Below are 18,053 nucleotides of genomic sequence, written 5' to 3' on the forward strand. Positions count from 1 at the left end.
TCCGCCATCTCAAATTTCCATTCCACCTTGAAACAATTGACTCTTGATTCACCTTGGACTGCTCCAGTTCACTCAATTGCTCTCTAATATACTCAGGATGGCCCCTACAACTCTTCACCTCCGTGCGGAGGACAAGATCCTCGAGCACAGGTATGACCCCTCACCCACACCCGCCTTGAGAACAATTGGTCTCGACTCTTCGATTACAGGACTTATCCCTTGCTAACAATGCGCAACCCAGATCTGCCCTCACTCCTTCGACTACCCGCGCCCTCCTTGACGCCGGCTACAAAGTCAAGGTTGAGAGATCGCCCACCTCCGCTCTCCGCAAGCGCATCTTCCCAGACGAAGAATTTGAAAAGGCCGGTGCAGAGCTGGTTCCTGAAGGAAGCTGGGTCAATGCACCCAAGGACTCAATCATCGTAGGCTTGAAGGAGCTAGATGAGACCAAAGATTTCCCATTGATCCATGACCATGTTACCTTTGCGCATTGCTTTAAGAACCAAGGGGGCTGGGAGAAGGCCTTGGGCAGATGGAGCCGTGGTGGGGGAGTTTTATATGACTTGGAATTCTTGCAGGTTCGGAGTATTCACCTTGTGTTAAATTTGTAAAAGGGTGAAGACTGACATTTCTATTCACAGGATGATTCTGGCCGAAGAGTAGCCGCTTTTGGTTATCATGCTGGCTTTGCTGGTGCTGCACTCTCCCTGAAGACCTGGGCGTGGCAGCTCGAAAATCCCGGCACCCCTCTTCCAGGTGTCGATGAATTCACTGGTGGAAAGGGATATTACGTCAACGAAGACGAGATGGTAAATCAAATACGCGCGGATGTGGAACGGGGCACAAAGATTGCTGGCCGCAAACCGCGAGTTCTGATTATTGGCGCACTGGGCCGTTGTGGAAGGTCAGTAGATACTTTACACCAGTCTGTGGTGAATACCACCATGCTAACAGTTTCTCAAGAGGAGCCGTCGACGCCTGCGTCAAAGCAGGATGCGAAGATATCCTGAGGTGGGATATGGAAGAAACGGCAAAGGGTGGCCCATTCACCGAAATCGTTGAATCCGACATGTAAGTTTAGACTATAAAGGAGGCGCTGAAGGATACTGATAATGTATAGCTTCATCAACTGCATTTATCTCACGAGCAAGATTGCACCATTCGTAGATGCCGAGAGCCTCTTGAACCCGAATCGCAAGCTTTCCGTCGTCTGTGATGTGGTATGTTCCTTTTCGAGTTTTTGTGCTCAAGCAACGACTGATCAATCTATAGAGCTGCGATACCACAAACCCCAATAACCCAATCGTGAGTACTACCCTACCTACATGAGACGTCCAGGTCTTATACTAATATTTGTCCCGTAGCCAATTTACAACGTCAACAGCGTACGTGCGATCGTCTCCTCTTTTTCACCGGATTGCAACTGACTAGCCCTTTCAGACTTTCGATAAACCCACCATCCAGCTAAATTACTCCAACCCCCCTCTCAGCGTGATCTGTAAGTGGAGATTTTCTATTTTACGCTCCTTGAAAGGAGGGCAAGCAAGCTAAAAGTCAAATTTCCAATAGCAATCGATCACCTCCCCAGCCTTCTTCCTGCCGAATCATCTGATACATTCTCGGCGGACCTCTTGCCATCCATGCTAGAAATCAAGAATCGCGCTTCGCATCCCGTCTGGCAACGGGCAGAGAAGCTCTATCGGGAGAAAGTACAGACATTACCCGCGGAATTGCAGCAAGTAGAAGCTTAGATCGCTTGCCTTTGTGTGAAAAAAAAAGGGAAAGAAAAAGCTCGGGGTGTAAGTAATAAGTCGAATTTTTGCCGTATAGAGTAAAAACATGAATTTTCTATGGGATAAATTTTTTTTTTCGGGGGATGATATGCGGATCAGTCTATGATTCAGGTGCTATAAAGCTTTAAAGAATACCTTGTTGCGGATCTCATTTCAGGCAATCAATATTACTCCAGCCTGTATATAATACGGGAATTAAAGAAGAGCTAATAATACTGATAACTCGGAAGGCCTCACTACCTCGTGTAGAGTCTTCTAGCGTGACAGTGACTCTCGTGCCCTAGTTATGTTGATTTCGACGCTTTCGGAGCACGAAAGTCACTCCACTCGAAATCATAAATCCGGTGGTAGACGTCGGGAACGGGATCCTCGACATTCCAATCGAGGTAATCCTGAACATCCTTGTGGTAAACCGATGTACACTGAATAAAGGGGGCTGGCGCAAAATGACTAGGAGTTGTCTCGAACTCTTGCTTCTCATCATACGTCCTAATGATATCCGCATCGGGGCCCCGCTTGACAACCACTAAATATTCATTCCCTGTTACGATTTCTTCGAACGAGGGAGGCATTCTTCTGCGACAGACGTTGATGTGTAACATTCGCGACTGGGTGGCCATCTCAAAAACTTTTCGCGTGGCTGGGTTCAAAACACTACCGGTTGGTTCGCCAACTTCGCGCGTCACCGTAGACCGGAAAATTGTTATAGACGCTTCGAAGTTCTGGTCAGGGTTGGCACAAGGTGGTTGAAACAAGAATTCATTCCAGGTACTCGGTAGCGGTCTCGGGCAACAGCGTTGAGCCAACCCTAGTATCCTTGCATTGGGCGAAACAAAGTGCAACTCCTTCCAGCCTCTTCCATATAGGATCAGCCCAGACAGTGCCTTGTATGCGGGCTCACAATCTCGAGTCGCAAAAACAGTGAGGTTATCAAGACATAACCCGGGGAATAATTTGAAAATTCGTGAATATTTCTCGTGAACCGAAACAGTTTTAGAAAATCCAGAGCTTTCACTATCCGTTAAGCTAAAGCTGGCATATTTAATGTGCGAAAGCACACTAGGGTTCAGGCTCGAAAATTTTAGGAATATATCCCCAAGACCATCGAAGCTGAACAGGACGCGGGAAATCCAGATATCTTTGGTTTCCTCGTGAACTTGGTGGCAGGTCCGTAGAATGGCTAGAGAGTGTCGGGCAGGTATTATCCGTGGGCCGAACCTGAGGCGGGTCGTGAAAAATAAATGGTAATAGATCTCATCGCGTAATTCACGGGGAAGAATGAGGAGCATTGTTATTCTGAGTAAGGGAGCCTGCTGAACGAAAGGCTGTCGTGTTCAGACCGAAGATGGCCAAGGAAGAGGGCAGGAACCCGTTGCCACGGCGCCAGAACGAATAAAACAACCGCAGGTACTATTGCATCTGCTAGCAGCTCGACGGAAACGGACGTAAAAAGGTAGCCGTATACTCCGTATAAATGGAAAAGAAGGATTGAGATACATGTATGGGTATAAGACTGCTACTTCACCTCTGAAACATCGACACTCTTGTATAGAAAGGAGCTGAAAAGGTTCAAGAGTCCAAGGCAAATCTGCTGGCCTTATCCAGACTTATAACCGATGGTGTCTGCGCAGTTTACACAACATCGCCAGCCCCGGTAGATCTTCTACCCGTATCTGGCGTCGTGCTTTTGCCACAGCATACCGACTTGCTTGTTTCCCGATCCTGCCGTTTCCAAGCTTCAAGCACCACTAGTAGCCACCAAGCAAGGATCCCGTCTATAGAGCGGAGGCTTCATTCCGGCCGCGCGCTGAGACGCTAACCTTGAAGAGTTATCAAAGGGAGCAGTTTCACAGAACAACCCCTGCCAGCAAACGAAAAGGATATGATATCCTCAGTGGTGCGAAAGCGCATGCCGTGCAACACCCTGCATGAAAGGGAATTTGTCACGCGCGATCGAGGATCTCGAGGTCAATGCCCCAGTTCCGCAGTTATCAATTGGCCAAACGAGAAAGACGAGGCTTGCATGTCACCGTTCATGATTCATATCATAGGGTCTGTTCAAACAGATGGTCGGGTTGGCACGAAGCGGTTGGCTATCATGCCGTCAATCCCAAGCAAAGCACGGACGGCTGGAAGAGAGGCCGGAGTGACTCAGACCACGGATATCCTGCTAGCTTGCGCACATTGCGTCCGCCTTCAAGCTTCAAGCAGTCGATTCGGCGGAGTTGAGGTTCAGATGTTCAGGCGATTCTCGATTGCCGCTGTGCCAACGCAGGCTTCCCACAAAGACACCCTCACGCTTTCCTCCGCTCAAAGTTACCAAATATTAACCGAGATTCAACCGGCGCCCATATGGCTTAGTTGGTAAAGCGTATCACTAGTAATGATAAGATCCTCAGTTCGACTCTGAGTGTGGGCAGACGAGTATATCTCTTTTTTTTCCCAGCTCAAGTAATAAGAGGGAGTTGTCATTGAACCGCGCTTGGCTGGTTCCTTTTTTGGCGGAAACTGGATCAGAACACGAGTCTTCAGACTCTACGGGAGACTCCAAGTTTGATTGGCATTCAGGGTCCTAATGAATTGTGCTCGAGTAGTTACAACAGAGATGCATCCCCCATGACTAAATCAGCATCGCGATTGCTCTATGAAACATATGTCCGAAATGCAGAGGAACAAATATGGTACTTGTGGAGAGAAGCAAGGGGCAGAATAACAACTTATTCCCAATGAACAGAAAGAACAAGGGGTAGAACAGGACGCTGATGGGTTGATAATATGCGTGAAGAATTGAGAAAAGCATATGGAAGAGAATTGCATTGGTAAATCATCACAAGACATAGAAACACATGCAAATATGACTTGATGAAGATGCATAATATCCATAACTCTTGCGCGGGGAGATTTGAAGGAGTTTACTGATTCAGCCTTACATAGTTTCCTAATCCTATTGTTAGTTTTTTTCCCTTTCAAAAACATTAAAATATCAGGCGACATACCAGGAAACTGGCCAACCTTCCCGTCTACTTTACCACTCCACCACTCATTTTCATTATTGGTCCTTGATACAATTTCAATGACATCCCCCGCTGAAAAGCTCAGGTCTCCCACCGCCTGTGCTTCATAATCATACAGCGCAGTGACGGTTTCTACCTGGGCACCCGCAAACCGGGCTGGTTTCGGCTTCGGAGGGGGCGGGGCAGGTTTCGCTTTCGCGGCGGCTGAAAGAGAACCGTTCCCAAAGGTTCCCGCAGAGCCACCAATCAATGGGGACGTGGCATGGGCAGAATATGGAGGTGGAGGGTTGTCGGAAGCGCCTGAAGCGTGACGCGAAGGATAGGTCTTCGACTCAGCAGCCAATTTGTCCTTTCCACCTGGAGTGAACTTTGAGCCTGGCCGTCGACCTCCCGTGGTTTTAAAGTGGACAATCGTCAACTGCTCCGCTCGCTCTTTAACGTCTCCTCGTTTCCGTTCATATGCTTCCTCCACGTCCGATGTCAGGTCAAAATAGCCAATGTTCAACCCTTGCATCCTCTCGTGGAGCGTATAAAAGACGTTAAGCTGCATATAATAGAAAGACTGGAAAAGTGGCTGGATAAACTCCGCCTCTAGGGCAAACAGTTTCGGCAACTCGTCCTTCAAAAGGTCATTATAATAATTGAACTCCTGCGTCGCTTGTTCCACGTCATTCTCCGCTCGATAAAGCGCCTTTTCATCCTTTAGCGATTTATCCTTCTTATCCTGGAGCTTCTTCAATGAGGCGCGGTGGCGATCATAATCCAGCTGTTTGTGCTGTCGTTTTACGGCGACCTTTCGAATGACCTTGATAATTTCTAAAAGCTGGTCGGCAGGACTAATGATTCGCGATTCGATCAATTCGAGTTCTGGTTGCAACGTCGTTAATAAGTCCCGCACGATGGATTCATATTCTTCGCACGCCTGGATGCCCTCCGGATTACCCTCGGGAACTAGGGTCGTGGGATCAGAAGCTCGACCGGAGATAGGCTTATATAGCTCGGCAATGGCTTTGGAGAATTCAATCTGATGATTTAACATGCCTGCAGGATCCCAGCTTTCACGTTAGTAAATCAGCGAATCAGCCAGGGGTACATTGTTAAAACGCCTCAACGAGAAAAACGCGAAAACGGAGCCGGAAGGGCCGGAATTACCAGTAATGGCGTCAAAATACTTCTTTGACTCATCATGCAATTTCTTTGTCTCTTTCTCGAGTTCTTGAAACCTCCTTTCGGCATCGAGGTATACAGGGTCCTTTGTATTCTCGCCGAGATTGAATTTGGCTTTGAAGGTTTGAGGAGCTCGGGCAAAGCTTTTTTGAATTCCTTTGAAACTCATCTCGTCGATTCCAGCCGCCCCTTGATCGGTACAGCGGCCTGGGGTCTCTCGGTCAAGGTATCTGCCGATTCAGCTTTAACAGAGTGGGTTAATATATCTCTACTGCGGGGAATCGGAAATACTACATCACTCAGATTAGCAGGCCATTTCTTCATATAGAGCACAAACTAGAGAGCATACCTACAAGCCAAGGTACGCGCCGAGATGATACAGCGCTCACAGGCAATCCGGCCAAATGCGAGCTTGCACAAGAGTGTGAATTGTGAGAGCAAGAGTTGTTTCTGGATGTGTTTCCGGAACGCCATGCTTATATAACTAGGTTTTGGGCGATCGTCAATGTGTGTGGCTGAGGCATGTGACTAGCCGTGTTGGGTTTAGTGTGTTTCCATGCATGAACGAACCAGCCACAGTGTATGGCAGTGCAATGACCTCATCGCTTTTCTTTTTTCTTTGGGCATTGGAATCATTGATATAAAATATGCAGAGATGGGCTTGTTGATTGTCGAGGTAGTTGATATGTATATTGTTCTACGTCATCCATCCCTATCGATTCTAGGGCTGATATACCTAACGGACAAATTGGTTGACTTTTCCCCGCGTCATACCAAGATTCTCAGGTGCCATCAACCAAGCATCATCGTGCATTTTCCCTCACAGCCTTCGGAAAAGCGGGGAGATACCAAATTTCGGAATGATAATGAAGGGGGCCGAAAGGAGCGTGGAATCTTCTAGCCCAAAGCTCTTTTGACGGCCTTGTGAGAAGTTTTGGCTATCCTGAGGTGAAATGATGAATTTTCAAATGCTATCCGTTAACAGCAATAGTAGATACTATATTAGTTATTATTACATATATGAACCGGTGACATTAGGATAATCAAACAAGCCGTTGCTGACGTCCATCTCCCGCATCAGCAAGCCAGCGGGTTTCGCATAGCTGAACAGCCAACAGACAGACACGCAAGGATGGGACTCATGCCCAGACGCTCTTGGTGGTCTCGTTTCTGTATTGCTGGATGACATTGCCTTCAACTTCTTCCTCGAAAACGTCGACGTGCGTTGTTGCAAACTTCCTCGCACTGACCTTACGCTCAAACAAGAGGTCCAATTCCGCAAACGACCTACCTTGTGGCTCGGGGACCCGAAAATACGTGTAGATAATGCAGAGGAAGCAGATGCCACCCCAAAAGAAGCCAGCGAAGTTACCCCAGTCCCAAGCGATTGGATTGAGCATGTAAGGAGTCAACACATTGCAAATTATGCCGACAATGTTGTATAGGTTCCGGCCGAGCACAACAGTCTTGATTTGGAGTCTCCTGGTAGAAAGTTCCGAAACAAGTGAATAGCAGACGGTTCCGACCGACAGCTGGTAAAATAACGCCCAGATGATCATCATGCTGCCGGTGGCCAGGGAGCTTTGGTTCCGGTGCGCTTCGGGGACCAACCCCAGGAATCCCATGACGAGAAGCATAGCGCAGAGGCCGCACAAGCCGTAGAGATAGAGTGACCTGCGGCCGACCCCAAGCGTCATCAAAAACCAGGCACCGAAAACGCCGACCATGTTGATAGAGTACTGTCCCATCGCAAAGGAATACGCATGCTTTGTTTCCAGTCCCGCCTGCTGCAAAAAGTACGTTGAATAGTTTGAAAATGAGTTGCCGCTCAGGTTCTGAATCGCCCACACCATGCAGACGATTTCAGTGCGACGCAAATCAACACCTTTGAAGCAGTCCCAGTAACTACTCCCTCGGGTAATCTTTTCTTCCAATGCCGTTGTATGCACCATCATCGCAATTGTTTCATCGGCGTTAAACTCCGTTTCTCGGTTCAGACTGGTCAAGCGTCGAAGGGAGTGTTTTGCCTCCTTAACACGCCCTTTCCGGACTAGCCACCAGGGCGATTCTGGGGCCAAGGCAATGCCAATGAAAAGCGGAACAGGCCACATCCATTGTAGACCGTACGGAATGCGATATGACCATTCATCCTCGCGATCCAACATGGATTTGATTACTCCAATGCCAATCAGCTGTCCCAGACCCCAACAGAAGTTGACATACGTCGTGAGGTATCCGCGTAGAGCTACCGGACAAACTTCGGAAGCATAGGTAATGGTGAGAGTCTGGAATACGCCCCATGGGACACCGCATAAAATCTCGGCCGCGAGCAGCGACTGCACATTCTGAGCAGTGAAAAAGATCGAAATAAAAGCCGTCAGAAACGCTAGAGAGGTCATGATAGTCTTGCGATAGCCAAAGCGTTCCGACGCCCACCCGTTTATGAAAAGGCCGATAATTTCACCCACAGCTGCACCATTGCTGAGGCCCGATTGCCACTGAGATAAAACGGATTATTGGCTTTCTGCATTCCCTAGATTATCCAGCAAAGAAAGGGGGAAACGAGGAAGGGACGTAGAATGACCTACACTTGGCGGAACCTGGTAATCTCCATTCTCCAGCCGCACACCATATTTCCTGTTAAACTGAGGAAAGGCGTAGAAATTGCCCACCAAACTGATGTCGTAGCCCTCCATAACAATACATGTCGAAATGAGGATGCTCCACGCGACTGCCTTTGGGTAAAGCTTGATACCCTGGAGCAAGGTCATATTGCGCTCCTTGTCGGTGGCAGCTTTCGCATGATTGAAGATTCTATCCGTCGACGTGTTGGGATGGCCGTCCCCGTCCTTGTCCGCAGATATGACCGATGCCACGGGCATGAGACCATCCTTGTTGTTATCCACAGGCAACGCCCCGTCATCGCTCCCCTCCACCGGTATCAAATTGTCACCGTTTTTCTCTGCCGGAATCAGCCCCTCGTCGTTCCTCTCTACCGCTATGGGCCCTTCGTCATTCGCCTTGTCCGATTCGAAGCCATCACGACTCTTGTCATCCATTTCGGAAATCGAGCCCGAAGACTCTGGCTAGCGCACGAAACGAGAATATTTACAGCTGTGCAGCGGTCAGGATCTGGAAAGTAAAGGCTCGCGGGTAGGGAGGGGTTGTTTATGCTCACGAGGAACCAGCGAGTGGCCATTTGACCGGCAGCTCGGATGGTGCAGAGGCTAGAGAAAATGTCAAAACGAGCGGATGGAAATGCACTCTTGCAGGCCAATGATAGCATTTCCCGGGATTCCTGTGGAGGTCAAGTTCCGCGAGTCTGAAGAATTGAGTTTTGGCAGCAACCGGGTGGAGGAGAGTGGGCGACGTCGTCTAGACTCGCGGCAGAGAGAAGCCATGATGGACTTTTCACCAGCAAACCACAACTCCGACCTGCAAGCTCAGAATTCGAATGCCGTCAGTATTCGAAAGTGAGAGAGGTGTTGAAACTCGCTGTCAAGGACCCCTGCTTGGAGAGACGCTCTTTTGCTTCTCTCCCGCCAATCAAGCATCACGCAAAATTGGCATTTTTAGCGTTAAGGTGAGGCGACCGCCCGGAAAGCTTGTGCAGGCTCGTCAAGAAACAAAAAAACGGATGCTTTGATGGAAGAGCTAACTAACTGAGTCTATGACTATTCTAGCTCGAATGAATAGCCGGTGCCTCAGTCTCGTCATCGTCAGCAACATCCTTATCACAACGATAGAATGAGCGTCTGAAGCCACACAGCGTCTGGGAAACCGAGAAACCCGACCGGCTTACGATAACCAGCCATAAATAAGCTATTTTGCTGCCGGAGAAGTCCTTGACCTCCAACATTGGCATTCTTAGGTTGGTGGCAGAATTTGGTTTGAGGGCGATTCAACGGCAAAGTTGAGCTCTGCAAAGTGGTTCTAGAACATGTAGTTAACTATGCCTCGGAACACCGTTGACAAGGCGCAAACTAGGTAGTTATACAAGAAGCCGTGACGGGCGATACGCCCATTCGCACACTGAAAAGAGCGGTAAAAAAAATCCGCAGCCCGGAACCTTTTATGATATCCCATCTCTCTCAGATTGCCATTCAGGCTACGGGTTTACTACATCTCTCCGGGCATTTTTGGCATGCCTGTCTCCATCAGAAGGTATGGATTCTGATGTACTTTGTGCCCCTTGTGCTGCTCTCCGCCAGATTGTGATACCATCTTATCATGTTATCTGCCAACTGAGCATGGATAAGGCTCACAAGGTGACAAGGCGGACTGAGCCATTTCATTGATTCATGTCTTCTCCTGTTGGTGTATTTCTTTTGAGATATCTGCATAAGGGCTAGGCCGCATTCTGTGACACCGTTGCCGCTACCCATCGAGTGTCGCGTTCCAAAAGAGCTGGATGCTGACTGAAATCTATATTTAGCCAATGACTTTTCTCCAATTGGCTGGCTCCTCCATCTATAAATACCCTGTGTACATGAAATCTGCAGTTCTGTTTTGCTGTGCAACCGCCACTTGAGCGCATTAGTTATGCCGAAACTAATCGGAGCCTCAAGGTGCCAAATGTTGAAATTGCCCACAACATTGGGGGCGGGGGGTGGGTATGAAGCAACTTACAAGGTCACTCAGACCTTCCATTTCTGCAAGATGTCTCCAGAACATTGATAGTTCTGGACCGTTGTATGTTCCACCGGCAATAGCGCTGGCAACACAAGATTTCAGGTTCTCCTCGTCTACATTTTGTGGAGGAGGGCATTGCCTACTACTTAGAGTCCGTACATGCCCAGTTTCAAAGCGCCTATGAATTGATATCAAGACCATGAACCGCAAGCTGCTGATCTCAACCCAGGAAGTTATCGGCAGCATTCTGTCATCAGATCATATTTCCATTCAAGGGTAGAGCCCTCTATTCCTCTTATTATTACTCTTTTCCGCCTTTTATGCCAACGGTCTCGATATCCTCGCTATGGATGGTGTCCAGTCCCCAGAGCCCCCCGTCCAGAGCGGCAATGACCTTCCCCAGCCGGAGCTGCCGTCTTCACAAGACGATAAAAGCTCTATCACTCGTGTCTGCTACGGTCTAGCATTCACAGCAGCTGCTATTTTGACCATCGTGATCATTGTCCTGAAGGTCCAGAGTGCAGATTCCGATTAGCTTTCCGGCCCGTTATCACTCTCCTCAGCCGCCTCTCCAGTCAAAGACCTTCAGAGCGGAAGCGCTATTTCACTTGCTGAGATGACCGTCACGGAATTGTACATACATATATGCATTTGATGTCCCGCGCGTGTTTTAGAGGAAGGGTGCCGCTCTCGCTCGGCTCAGTGGCTTAGGACTGTTCCCTAGTGAGAAGATGGATAGCATGGTTGGTGATACTTTGGAGACATCTCACGCCTCACGCGGTTCATCGAAGTGGCAACTCGAAGCAACGGAGCGGGCGAGGGCAAAAGGGACGCGTGGATACACAACCAGGTGGTCATGACCCGGCGTGTGAATGGAGGCGATTGCACAGCGACAGAAGTGTTTCCGTTGGGGATGCTTATGGGTGGACCCGATCAGCTGGCATATCTCGACGTTGCCGATACTCTTAAGCACTATTTCTCAATTAGTACCCCTAGCATTCTGATGAAATCTCGTTAACTCTACAACACTTACTCTTCCTTTTCACATCTCCGTCCTCTTGTAGAATTTTGCCATCCCTCCACCCGTTTTCTGGTATCGTCAAAGTTATTATATTTATGCGGAGTATTGAAATCCGCAAAGGGGCCAGTGACTTTTACCCACACTCGCCGGAAACGCGAGTACGGCCATACGCATAACCTGCTGGCGGAGAATGTCAAGACAGTGTCCTGTGAAAACGAGGAATAGTATTCTTTTCAATGGACTGAACTTTAGATATATTGAATGATCAAGAGTATCACATCTTTGTCATGACTTATCCAAATTACACCAAAGAGGGAACAAAATATCTTCTCGCAAATATAACAAGTGGGTATATAAGTTTTGTTGAGGGCGCTGTTGCGTCTCATTTGAACGGGCGAACAGATCGGGCATCTGGGTTTTCGAATTCCCGAATTTATCCCAGGGGGTCACCATTAAGTTGGCACTCGCTCATTGATGATAGAGAACCAGGTGTAAATTTTAAAATGATAATAGGAATCTTTGTTCGGGCCCTGGGTGTCACAAAGGCGCGGCGATTTCGTTCCCAACATTCCTCTCGACCCGCTTGTCCCTACCGCCAAGGCACCAGCAGGTGCCTGGTCTCTGCTGGCCCGAGCCCACGACGTTGTAAGTGCAGCCAATATCAGCGCGATTCTGAAAGTAATTCATCGTATTGCACAAATCCAAGCAGTCCTCGAACGTCGGCATGTAAGCAGAGGCTAATGTTTGTTTCCCACCACCAAAGTCGGAATCGCAAAGGATGCGGTAGCTCTTTTCGCCGAGGTTTCGTTCGATGATGGTGTTGTTCTTAGAGGGACAGACGCCTTCTGGGGCTCGCGTTTCACCTGGCGGTAGCGGTCGGGTGGTGGATGACGGTGTCTCTGATGCGAATGGGGTGTTTGACGGCACGGTCATCGAAGGCATTACGGAGCCTACGTCTCCTGCAGAGTTAGATACGACTGTGACTGTAGGCGCGCCTATACAGTAGTTAGCGGGTCAGAGGCCGTCAAAATTTCCAGTCCTAGGAGTTTGCAATAGAAACATACTGTTACGGGCTTGGGACAATCCCACTCCGAGCCCAACGGCCATGCCCACCGCAACTACCACAAGCGCCGCAGCTATCACCGGCCAAAAGATTGTCTTGCGTACACCGCATATCGTTTGTGCTGGAGGAGGAACATATTTATCTTGGGAATACCTGAAATCGCCTTGTGATGCAACCGGCTCCAAGCCCGGTTGGACCACTTCCATGCCATCAGGTGGTAGTGCCTCCAGGTTGTGTTGCGTAGTTGGAGCCATGGTGATCTCAGTTTCTCAGCGCGATCATTCAGGTGATAGAATAGCAAAAAACACCAATCCAGAGAAAGTGAAGTAGTATGTGTGCGGCTTGTATTGCCCCCATGTTTGATCCAGCAGAGCGGAAGCCATTTGCGATTTCAACCCCTTGCATGAGGAAAGATGCTCCGTGGTCAACTCGTTCGCTATTCGCTTGGGCTCAGCGCTAACTGCATGGTTCAGCAGCCAACCAGCTCCAGGGTATGCAACTGAAGAGTGTTGGTTAGCCGCTGGGGTCCAAAGTAGTCAAGTTTGACGTTGACCTCAGGCTGAGTGGCAGCAAGGATTGCAGGCCGCCCCAGGTCTCCCCTGTTTTTAAGGGGCCGAAGGAGGCGGCCGTTCGTGTTGAGCTTAAGACAGCCATCCTGTCCAGTTGCCCAACTCTGTTCAGAACTTGAGGGCAAGTCGGACTCAAGTTCATATTTCTTAGATGCAGCCCAGTGGGCTTAGATCGTTATCAAATCCCTTGAGAAACAGAGCTCCACTATGGCCAGCGGATAGAAGTTTAGCCGCCAAACACTCCCGAGTTCCCGAGTGACGTTGAATGTGCACCAGAAGCTCAGAATGCCGGACAGCTCGAAGCATGAATGGTCGCGCGGGGCTGGTCTCCAGTTCACTCCACCCGGCACTCGAAGCGATGGTTAAATGCAGACACGCATCCCTCGATCTGCTAATAACACCTCGAAACACACATACAGCGACGTTTGCAGGCACTACATTCTACCTTCAAGATGGTCCTCAAGCTCTATGGCTCTCCTGTTTCCACCTGCACCAAGCGTGTGGCGATGGTGCTCCACGAAAAGCAGGTGCCGTTTGAATTCTTCCCCATTGATTTGGCCAAGGGGGAGCACAAGGCCCCGGAATTCGTCGCGCATCAACCGTTCGGCCAGGTTCCCTATATTGTATGTGTGTGCTGGATTGGAAGGGAGTGCCAATTTGATGAAGCTGCCAGTGGTGCTGACCGGATACACTCAATAGGACGATGATGGATTTGTCCTCTACGAGAGTCGAGCCATTGCTCAGTACATTGCTACCAAGTATGCCGACCAGGGCACGCCATTGATCCCCAAGGGCATTAAAGAGTATGGGCTTTTCCTGCAGGGTGTTGCAATAGAAAGTTCCAACTTTGACCCGTATGCATCCAAATTGGTATTTGAAAAACTTATCAAGCAGTGAGTCTAGCAAAATGAGCGTGAGACCTATCCCGGCACTTGACTGATATGTTCTGTCTTGTCTCCACCCCTTAGAAAGTACGGTATGACTTGCGATGAGGCGGTTGCAAGCCAATCCGTTGAGACTCTCAACGCAAAGCTGGACGTGTATGAGAAGATCCTGAGCAAGCAAAAATATATCGGCGGTGATGTATGCTACCATTGTCCATCGCATGGGCGACTGAGGCAGTGCTAATGCGAATGTTTTAAGCAGGTTCTCACGCTGGCTGATTTGTATCACTTACCCTATGGCGCACTCCTTCCCCTGGTGCCATGCGACGCGATCGAGAAGAGGCCCGCTGTTTCAAAGTAAGTCCAAAGTGGCCTTCTTGACACCATGGCAACATTATTCCTAACTGTATATGTAGATGGTTCAAGGAATTGGCCGCCCGCCCATCCTGGCAGGCTGTTCAAGGAGGCATCAAAGGGACGGCTTGACTCTCTGGGAACAAGATGTCTCGATCGAAGATGTAGCATTAGTAATCAATCGGACTTAGGGCTTCCAAACTTGGTTAGACTCTGACGTTACTAGATCCAATCAGATAACAAGTGCAAGTTAGTTGGATTTGTCAGCAGTGCATTTATCAGATCGAGCTTTTCCTTTTTGTTGCCAACCTCGCCCCAACAACACCGCTTCTCTTCACTCTTCCTTTCCTCCCATCTCAGTCCTGCTTCATCACCTGGAGCCGTGAGATCCATCTGCCAAGATGTCCAATTTGGCACCCCATGCCATCCGACAGGCCTCGCGGGCCTGTTCGAGGCAATTGCCACCGTCACAGAGCTTGCTGAGACCCTTATCCTGCACAGCTTCTTTCCATCGCACATCCCAACGGCGCTATGTATCGGAAACCAAGGATAGAAAGGCTCAGACGACCGTTGACTCCGCCGTCAAAGCAGAGCAGCGACTGTTTACAGAGCAAACCGGGCTCAAGCCAGATGCTGTGCGGGTACCAGGCACTACAGTAACTGGCGACACACTGTTGAGTCCGAATGCCGGAATCTTGAAGCAAGCGACCGTAATGGACCAGGGAGCTCGCCCGATTTACCTTGATATGCAAGCTACGACTCCCACCGATCCTCGTGTTCTCGATGCGATGCTGCCCTTCCTCACTGGCTTGTACGGTAATCCCCATTCGAGAACGCATGCATACGGCTGGGAAACGGAGAAGGCTACCGAGCAGGCTAGAGAATATATTGCCAGCCTCATCGGCGCGGATCCAAAGGAGATTATTTTCACCAGTGGAGCTACCGAGAGTAACAACATGAGCATCAAGGGCGTGGCGAGGTTTTTCGGTCGATCTGGAAAGAAGAAGCACATCATTACCACACAGACGGAGCACAAGTGTGTCCTTGACAGTTGTCGGCATTTGCAGGATGAGGGTTTTGAAGTGACTTATCTGCCTGTCCAAAACAATGGACTAGTCAGGCTGGAGGACCTGGAGGCGGCAATTCGTCCCGAGACCGCGCTGGTCAGCATAATGACAGTCAACAACGAAATCGGTGTTATTCAGCCAATGAAGGAGATTGGTGCCCTTTGCAGATCTAAGAAGGTCTTCTTTCATACCGACGCTGCCCAAGCAGTCGGTAAGATTCCGGTTGACGTCAATGCCTGGAATGTTGACTTGATGTCGATATCCAGTCACAAACTCTATGGACCAAAAGGTATCGGGGCTTGTTACGTTCGGCGCAGGCCGAGAGTCCGTCTCGATCCCATCATCAGCGGTGGTGGCCAGGAGCGGGGCCTTCGCAGCGGCACGCTTGCACCCCATCTTGTCGTTGGCTTCGGAGAGGCCTGTCGAATCGCCAGCGAAGATATGCAGGTAAGCCGCATTTTATTTCCTTCTTTTCCACGGCATCGAGTACCATTCTATATCTGAAATGATTAAATGCTATAATATGCATGGCTTTCTGAAACCTGGTGGATGAGCAGCACGATTTCGTGTTTCCACCACTTCTTGATTTACATAGCAGGGGTTATGATTTTGCGAGGGAAAACCCTCATCTTTCTCAATTATGCGTTTCGAAACTTGAAATGAGGTAGATTTGGCTAACGACATTTCCAATGCAGTATGATACCAAGCACATCGAACGGCTTTCGAAGAAGCTTGTTGACGGCCTTCTCGCTATGGAACATACGACGCTGAATGGCGACGCGGACCGCCACTACCCTGGTTGCGTGAATGTCTCCTTCGCTTATGTGGAGGGTGAATCGCTCCTCATGGCGCTAAAGGATATCGCGTTGTCATCCGGTAGCGCCTGTACCTCTGCCTCTCTGGAGCCAGCTATGTCCTCCGCGCACTTGGGAACAGTGACGAGAGTGCGCATAGCAGCATTCGTTTTGGAATCGGTCGATTCACATCCGAGAGTGAAATCGATTACGTATTGAAAGCTGTCCAGGAGAGGGTGCAGTTCCTACGCGACCTGAGTCCACTATGGGAACTGGTTCAAGAGGGCGTTGACTTGAATACGATTGAATGGAGCCAACATTGAGAGTTTGCGTCTCGAATAATGGCTCCTCGAGAGCATCCCCCGATGCGCCGTTACCATGCCGCTGTTTGACTATAAAAATGGAGTATGTCTGTCTTGGTGCATTTAAGTCTGCGCACGGTTAATTTGGCGTTTCGGTTCAAATTCATGACCAAAATATCGCTTCGTTCGCGATGGATGGATGTTCTAGGCGCTTTTCATTCCCACCCTTGAGACAGTGCGGGAATGTAAAGCGGTAACCTCCAGCTGGCTATGAGTCGTGTGCTCATTCTTCCACGATCCACGTGGAAAAGAACTTGAAAGGCAGATCGTTGCTTGATACCCTTTGAGGAAGAATCGGAGACGATGCTACCCTGGAATTCATTCCTTTTCCACTGTACATAATTACATGCTGCTTATGACTTGTGTATGATACTGAGAGAGCTTTGCTATGAAATGCACGCCATTAGGTCTGTGCCACAGCGGCCACAAAAGGTATAGCTTTCTTCATGGAGTTGAACGTGGCCGGCTTCATCTGACCCGTAGCATTCTTGTTTAGTCAAGTAGTGTGTCTATGAATGATTGAATCCCAGGCTGGAGACACAGATTGCAAGTCTTTTCCGCGGCGGAAAGATCCGTCAGAGTTTCTCCGCATCCCACAAGCCCTTCAGCCTGTACTCTCGTCTCGGAGTTGACAAATACCCGGTGAACCAACTCCGGAAGCCAGGGAACGAGTCTGGAACTTGTACGGAGTAGACCGGTGTTTTAACTGGCAAAGCGACGCCGGTGAACTCCGCCCGAGAAGTCGAGGGAGAGCATGTGGTTATAAACGATCAAGTCTTCAAGGCCTCTGCGCAAAGCCGAGGGCGAGATCATTGGCTGTTTGGGCCTAGTTTGAATCCCGGATAGTTTGGGCTTCGGAGAAATAACCGGTGCAGCCATTTGATATGGGAGATGTGCATGGCCGAGAAGATTCTCCAGGCGGTTGCGGTCATTGCTCGGCGCCTATTTAGTTAGCAGAGAAAAAAGAAAACATGCTTCCCCCGTGAGTAGCCCCGTCTTGCCGCGACCATGCTGGCTGTTCGTCATCGTCTTTGAGGATGGAATGGAATCTGAAGTCTATTCCATCGCAGGGCTCGTGATGCGGATGGCAAATCCAGAACGGCGCGGGCGTGGATTCTCGTTGGCTGTTTGGGTGTTGGACAGGCTATTGATTCCGGCTTGCTCCTTGGATGGAATAATGGCAACCAAGTTCGCTGCTTCAAGTCGCACTCGGATGTTGCAGGGCGAGAGATATAGTTATATAAAAAAAATCACTCAAACGTAGCTGGATAGCGGGCTTTACAGAATTTTCACCATTTCACATCATCCGCCCGCGAATTGTCGCAGTCAAGCC

General features: G+C 49.4%; 7 protein-coding genes and 1 non-coding gene across 8 annotated transcripts; 4 read left to right on the forward strand and 4 right to left on the reverse strand.

Moving 5' to 3' along the window:
• Positions 1-97: 97 nt before the first annotated feature.
• Positions 98-1,427, forward strand: UREG_00224 (saccharopine dehydrogenase; the record flags this gene model as incomplete). The annotated part of the gene is made up of 7 exons (XM_002540665.1): positions 98-150; positions 242-578; positions 642-904; positions 964-1,071; positions 1,121-1,220; positions 1,273-1,305; positions 1,365-1,427. 7 exons carry the CDS (start codon positions 98-100, stop codon positions 1,425-1,427), a joined length of 957 nt encoding a protein of 318 aa, XP_002540711.1.
• Positions 1,428-2,077: 650 nt separating this feature from the next.
• Positions 2,078-3,082, reverse strand: UREG_00225 (uncharacterized protein; the record flags this gene model as incomplete). Its single annotated transcript, XM_002540666.1, has 1 exon — positions 2,078-3,082. One exon carries the CDS (start codon positions 3,080-3,082, stop codon positions 2,078-2,080), a length of 1,005 nt encoding a protein of 334 aa, XP_002540712.1.
• A 1,057-nt stretch (positions 3,083-4,139) lies between these two features.
• Positions 4,140-4,212, forward strand: UREG_08040. Its single transcript has one exon. It is a non-coding gene; the product is annotated as a tRNA-Thr (tRNA).
• Positions 4,213-4,705: 493 nt separating this feature from the next.
• UREG_00226 (uncharacterized protein) lies at positions 4,706-6,448 on the reverse strand (the record flags this gene model as incomplete). The annotated part of the gene is made up of 4 exons (XM_002540667.1): positions 4,706-4,737; positions 4,790-5,848; positions 5,960-6,204; positions 6,324-6,448. The coding sequence occupies 4 exons, from the start codon at positions 6,446-6,448 to the stop codon at positions 4,706-4,708; spliced, it is 1,461 nt and encodes a 486-aa protein (XP_002540713.1).
• Positions 6,449-7,113: 665 nt separating this feature from the next.
• UREG_00227 (uncharacterized protein) lies at positions 7,114-9,033 on the reverse strand (the record flags this gene model as incomplete). Its single annotated transcript, XM_002540668.1, has 2 exons — positions 7,114-8,472; positions 8,563-9,033. 2 exons carry the CDS (start codon positions 9,031-9,033, stop codon positions 7,114-7,116), a joined length of 1,830 nt encoding a protein of 609 aa, XP_002540714.1.
• Positions 9,034-12,164: 3,131 nt separating this feature from the next.
• Positions 12,165-12,944, reverse strand: UREG_00228 (uncharacterized protein; the record flags this gene model as incomplete). Its single annotated transcript, XM_002540669.1, has 2 exons — positions 12,165-12,622; positions 12,692-12,944. The coding sequence occupies 2 exons, from the start codon at positions 12,942-12,944 to the stop codon at positions 12,165-12,167; spliced, it is 711 nt and encodes a 236-aa protein (XP_002540715.1).
• Positions 12,945-13,711: 767 nt separating this feature from the next.
• On the forward strand, positions 13,712-14,629 carry UREG_00229 (uncharacterized protein; the record flags this gene model as incomplete). The annotated part of the gene is made up of 5 exons (XM_002540670.1): positions 13,712-13,882; positions 13,959-14,152; positions 14,228-14,342; positions 14,406-14,500; positions 14,560-14,629. The coding sequence occupies 5 exons, from the start codon at positions 13,712-13,714 to the stop codon at positions 14,627-14,629; spliced, it is 645 nt and encodes a 214-aa protein (XP_002540716.1).
• A 269-nt stretch (positions 14,630-14,898) lies between these two features.
• On the forward strand, positions 14,899-16,577 carry UREG_00230 (cysteine desulfurase; the record flags this gene model as incomplete). The annotated part of the gene is made up of 2 exons (XM_002540671.1): positions 14,899-16,011; positions 16,260-16,577. 2 exons carry the CDS (start codon positions 14,899-14,901, stop codon positions 16,575-16,577), a joined length of 1,431 nt encoding a protein of 476 aa, XP_002540717.1.
• Between the last annotated feature and the right edge of the window lie 1,476 nt (positions 16,578-18,053).

This window comes from Uncinocarpus reesii, genomic scaffold (assembly GCF_000003515.1).
Source record: "Uncinocarpus reesii 1704 scaffold_1 genomic scaffold, whole genome shotgun sequence".
NCBI lineage: Eukaryota > Fungi > Ascomycota > Eurotiomycetes > Onygenales > Onygenaceae > Uncinocarpus > Uncinocarpus reesii.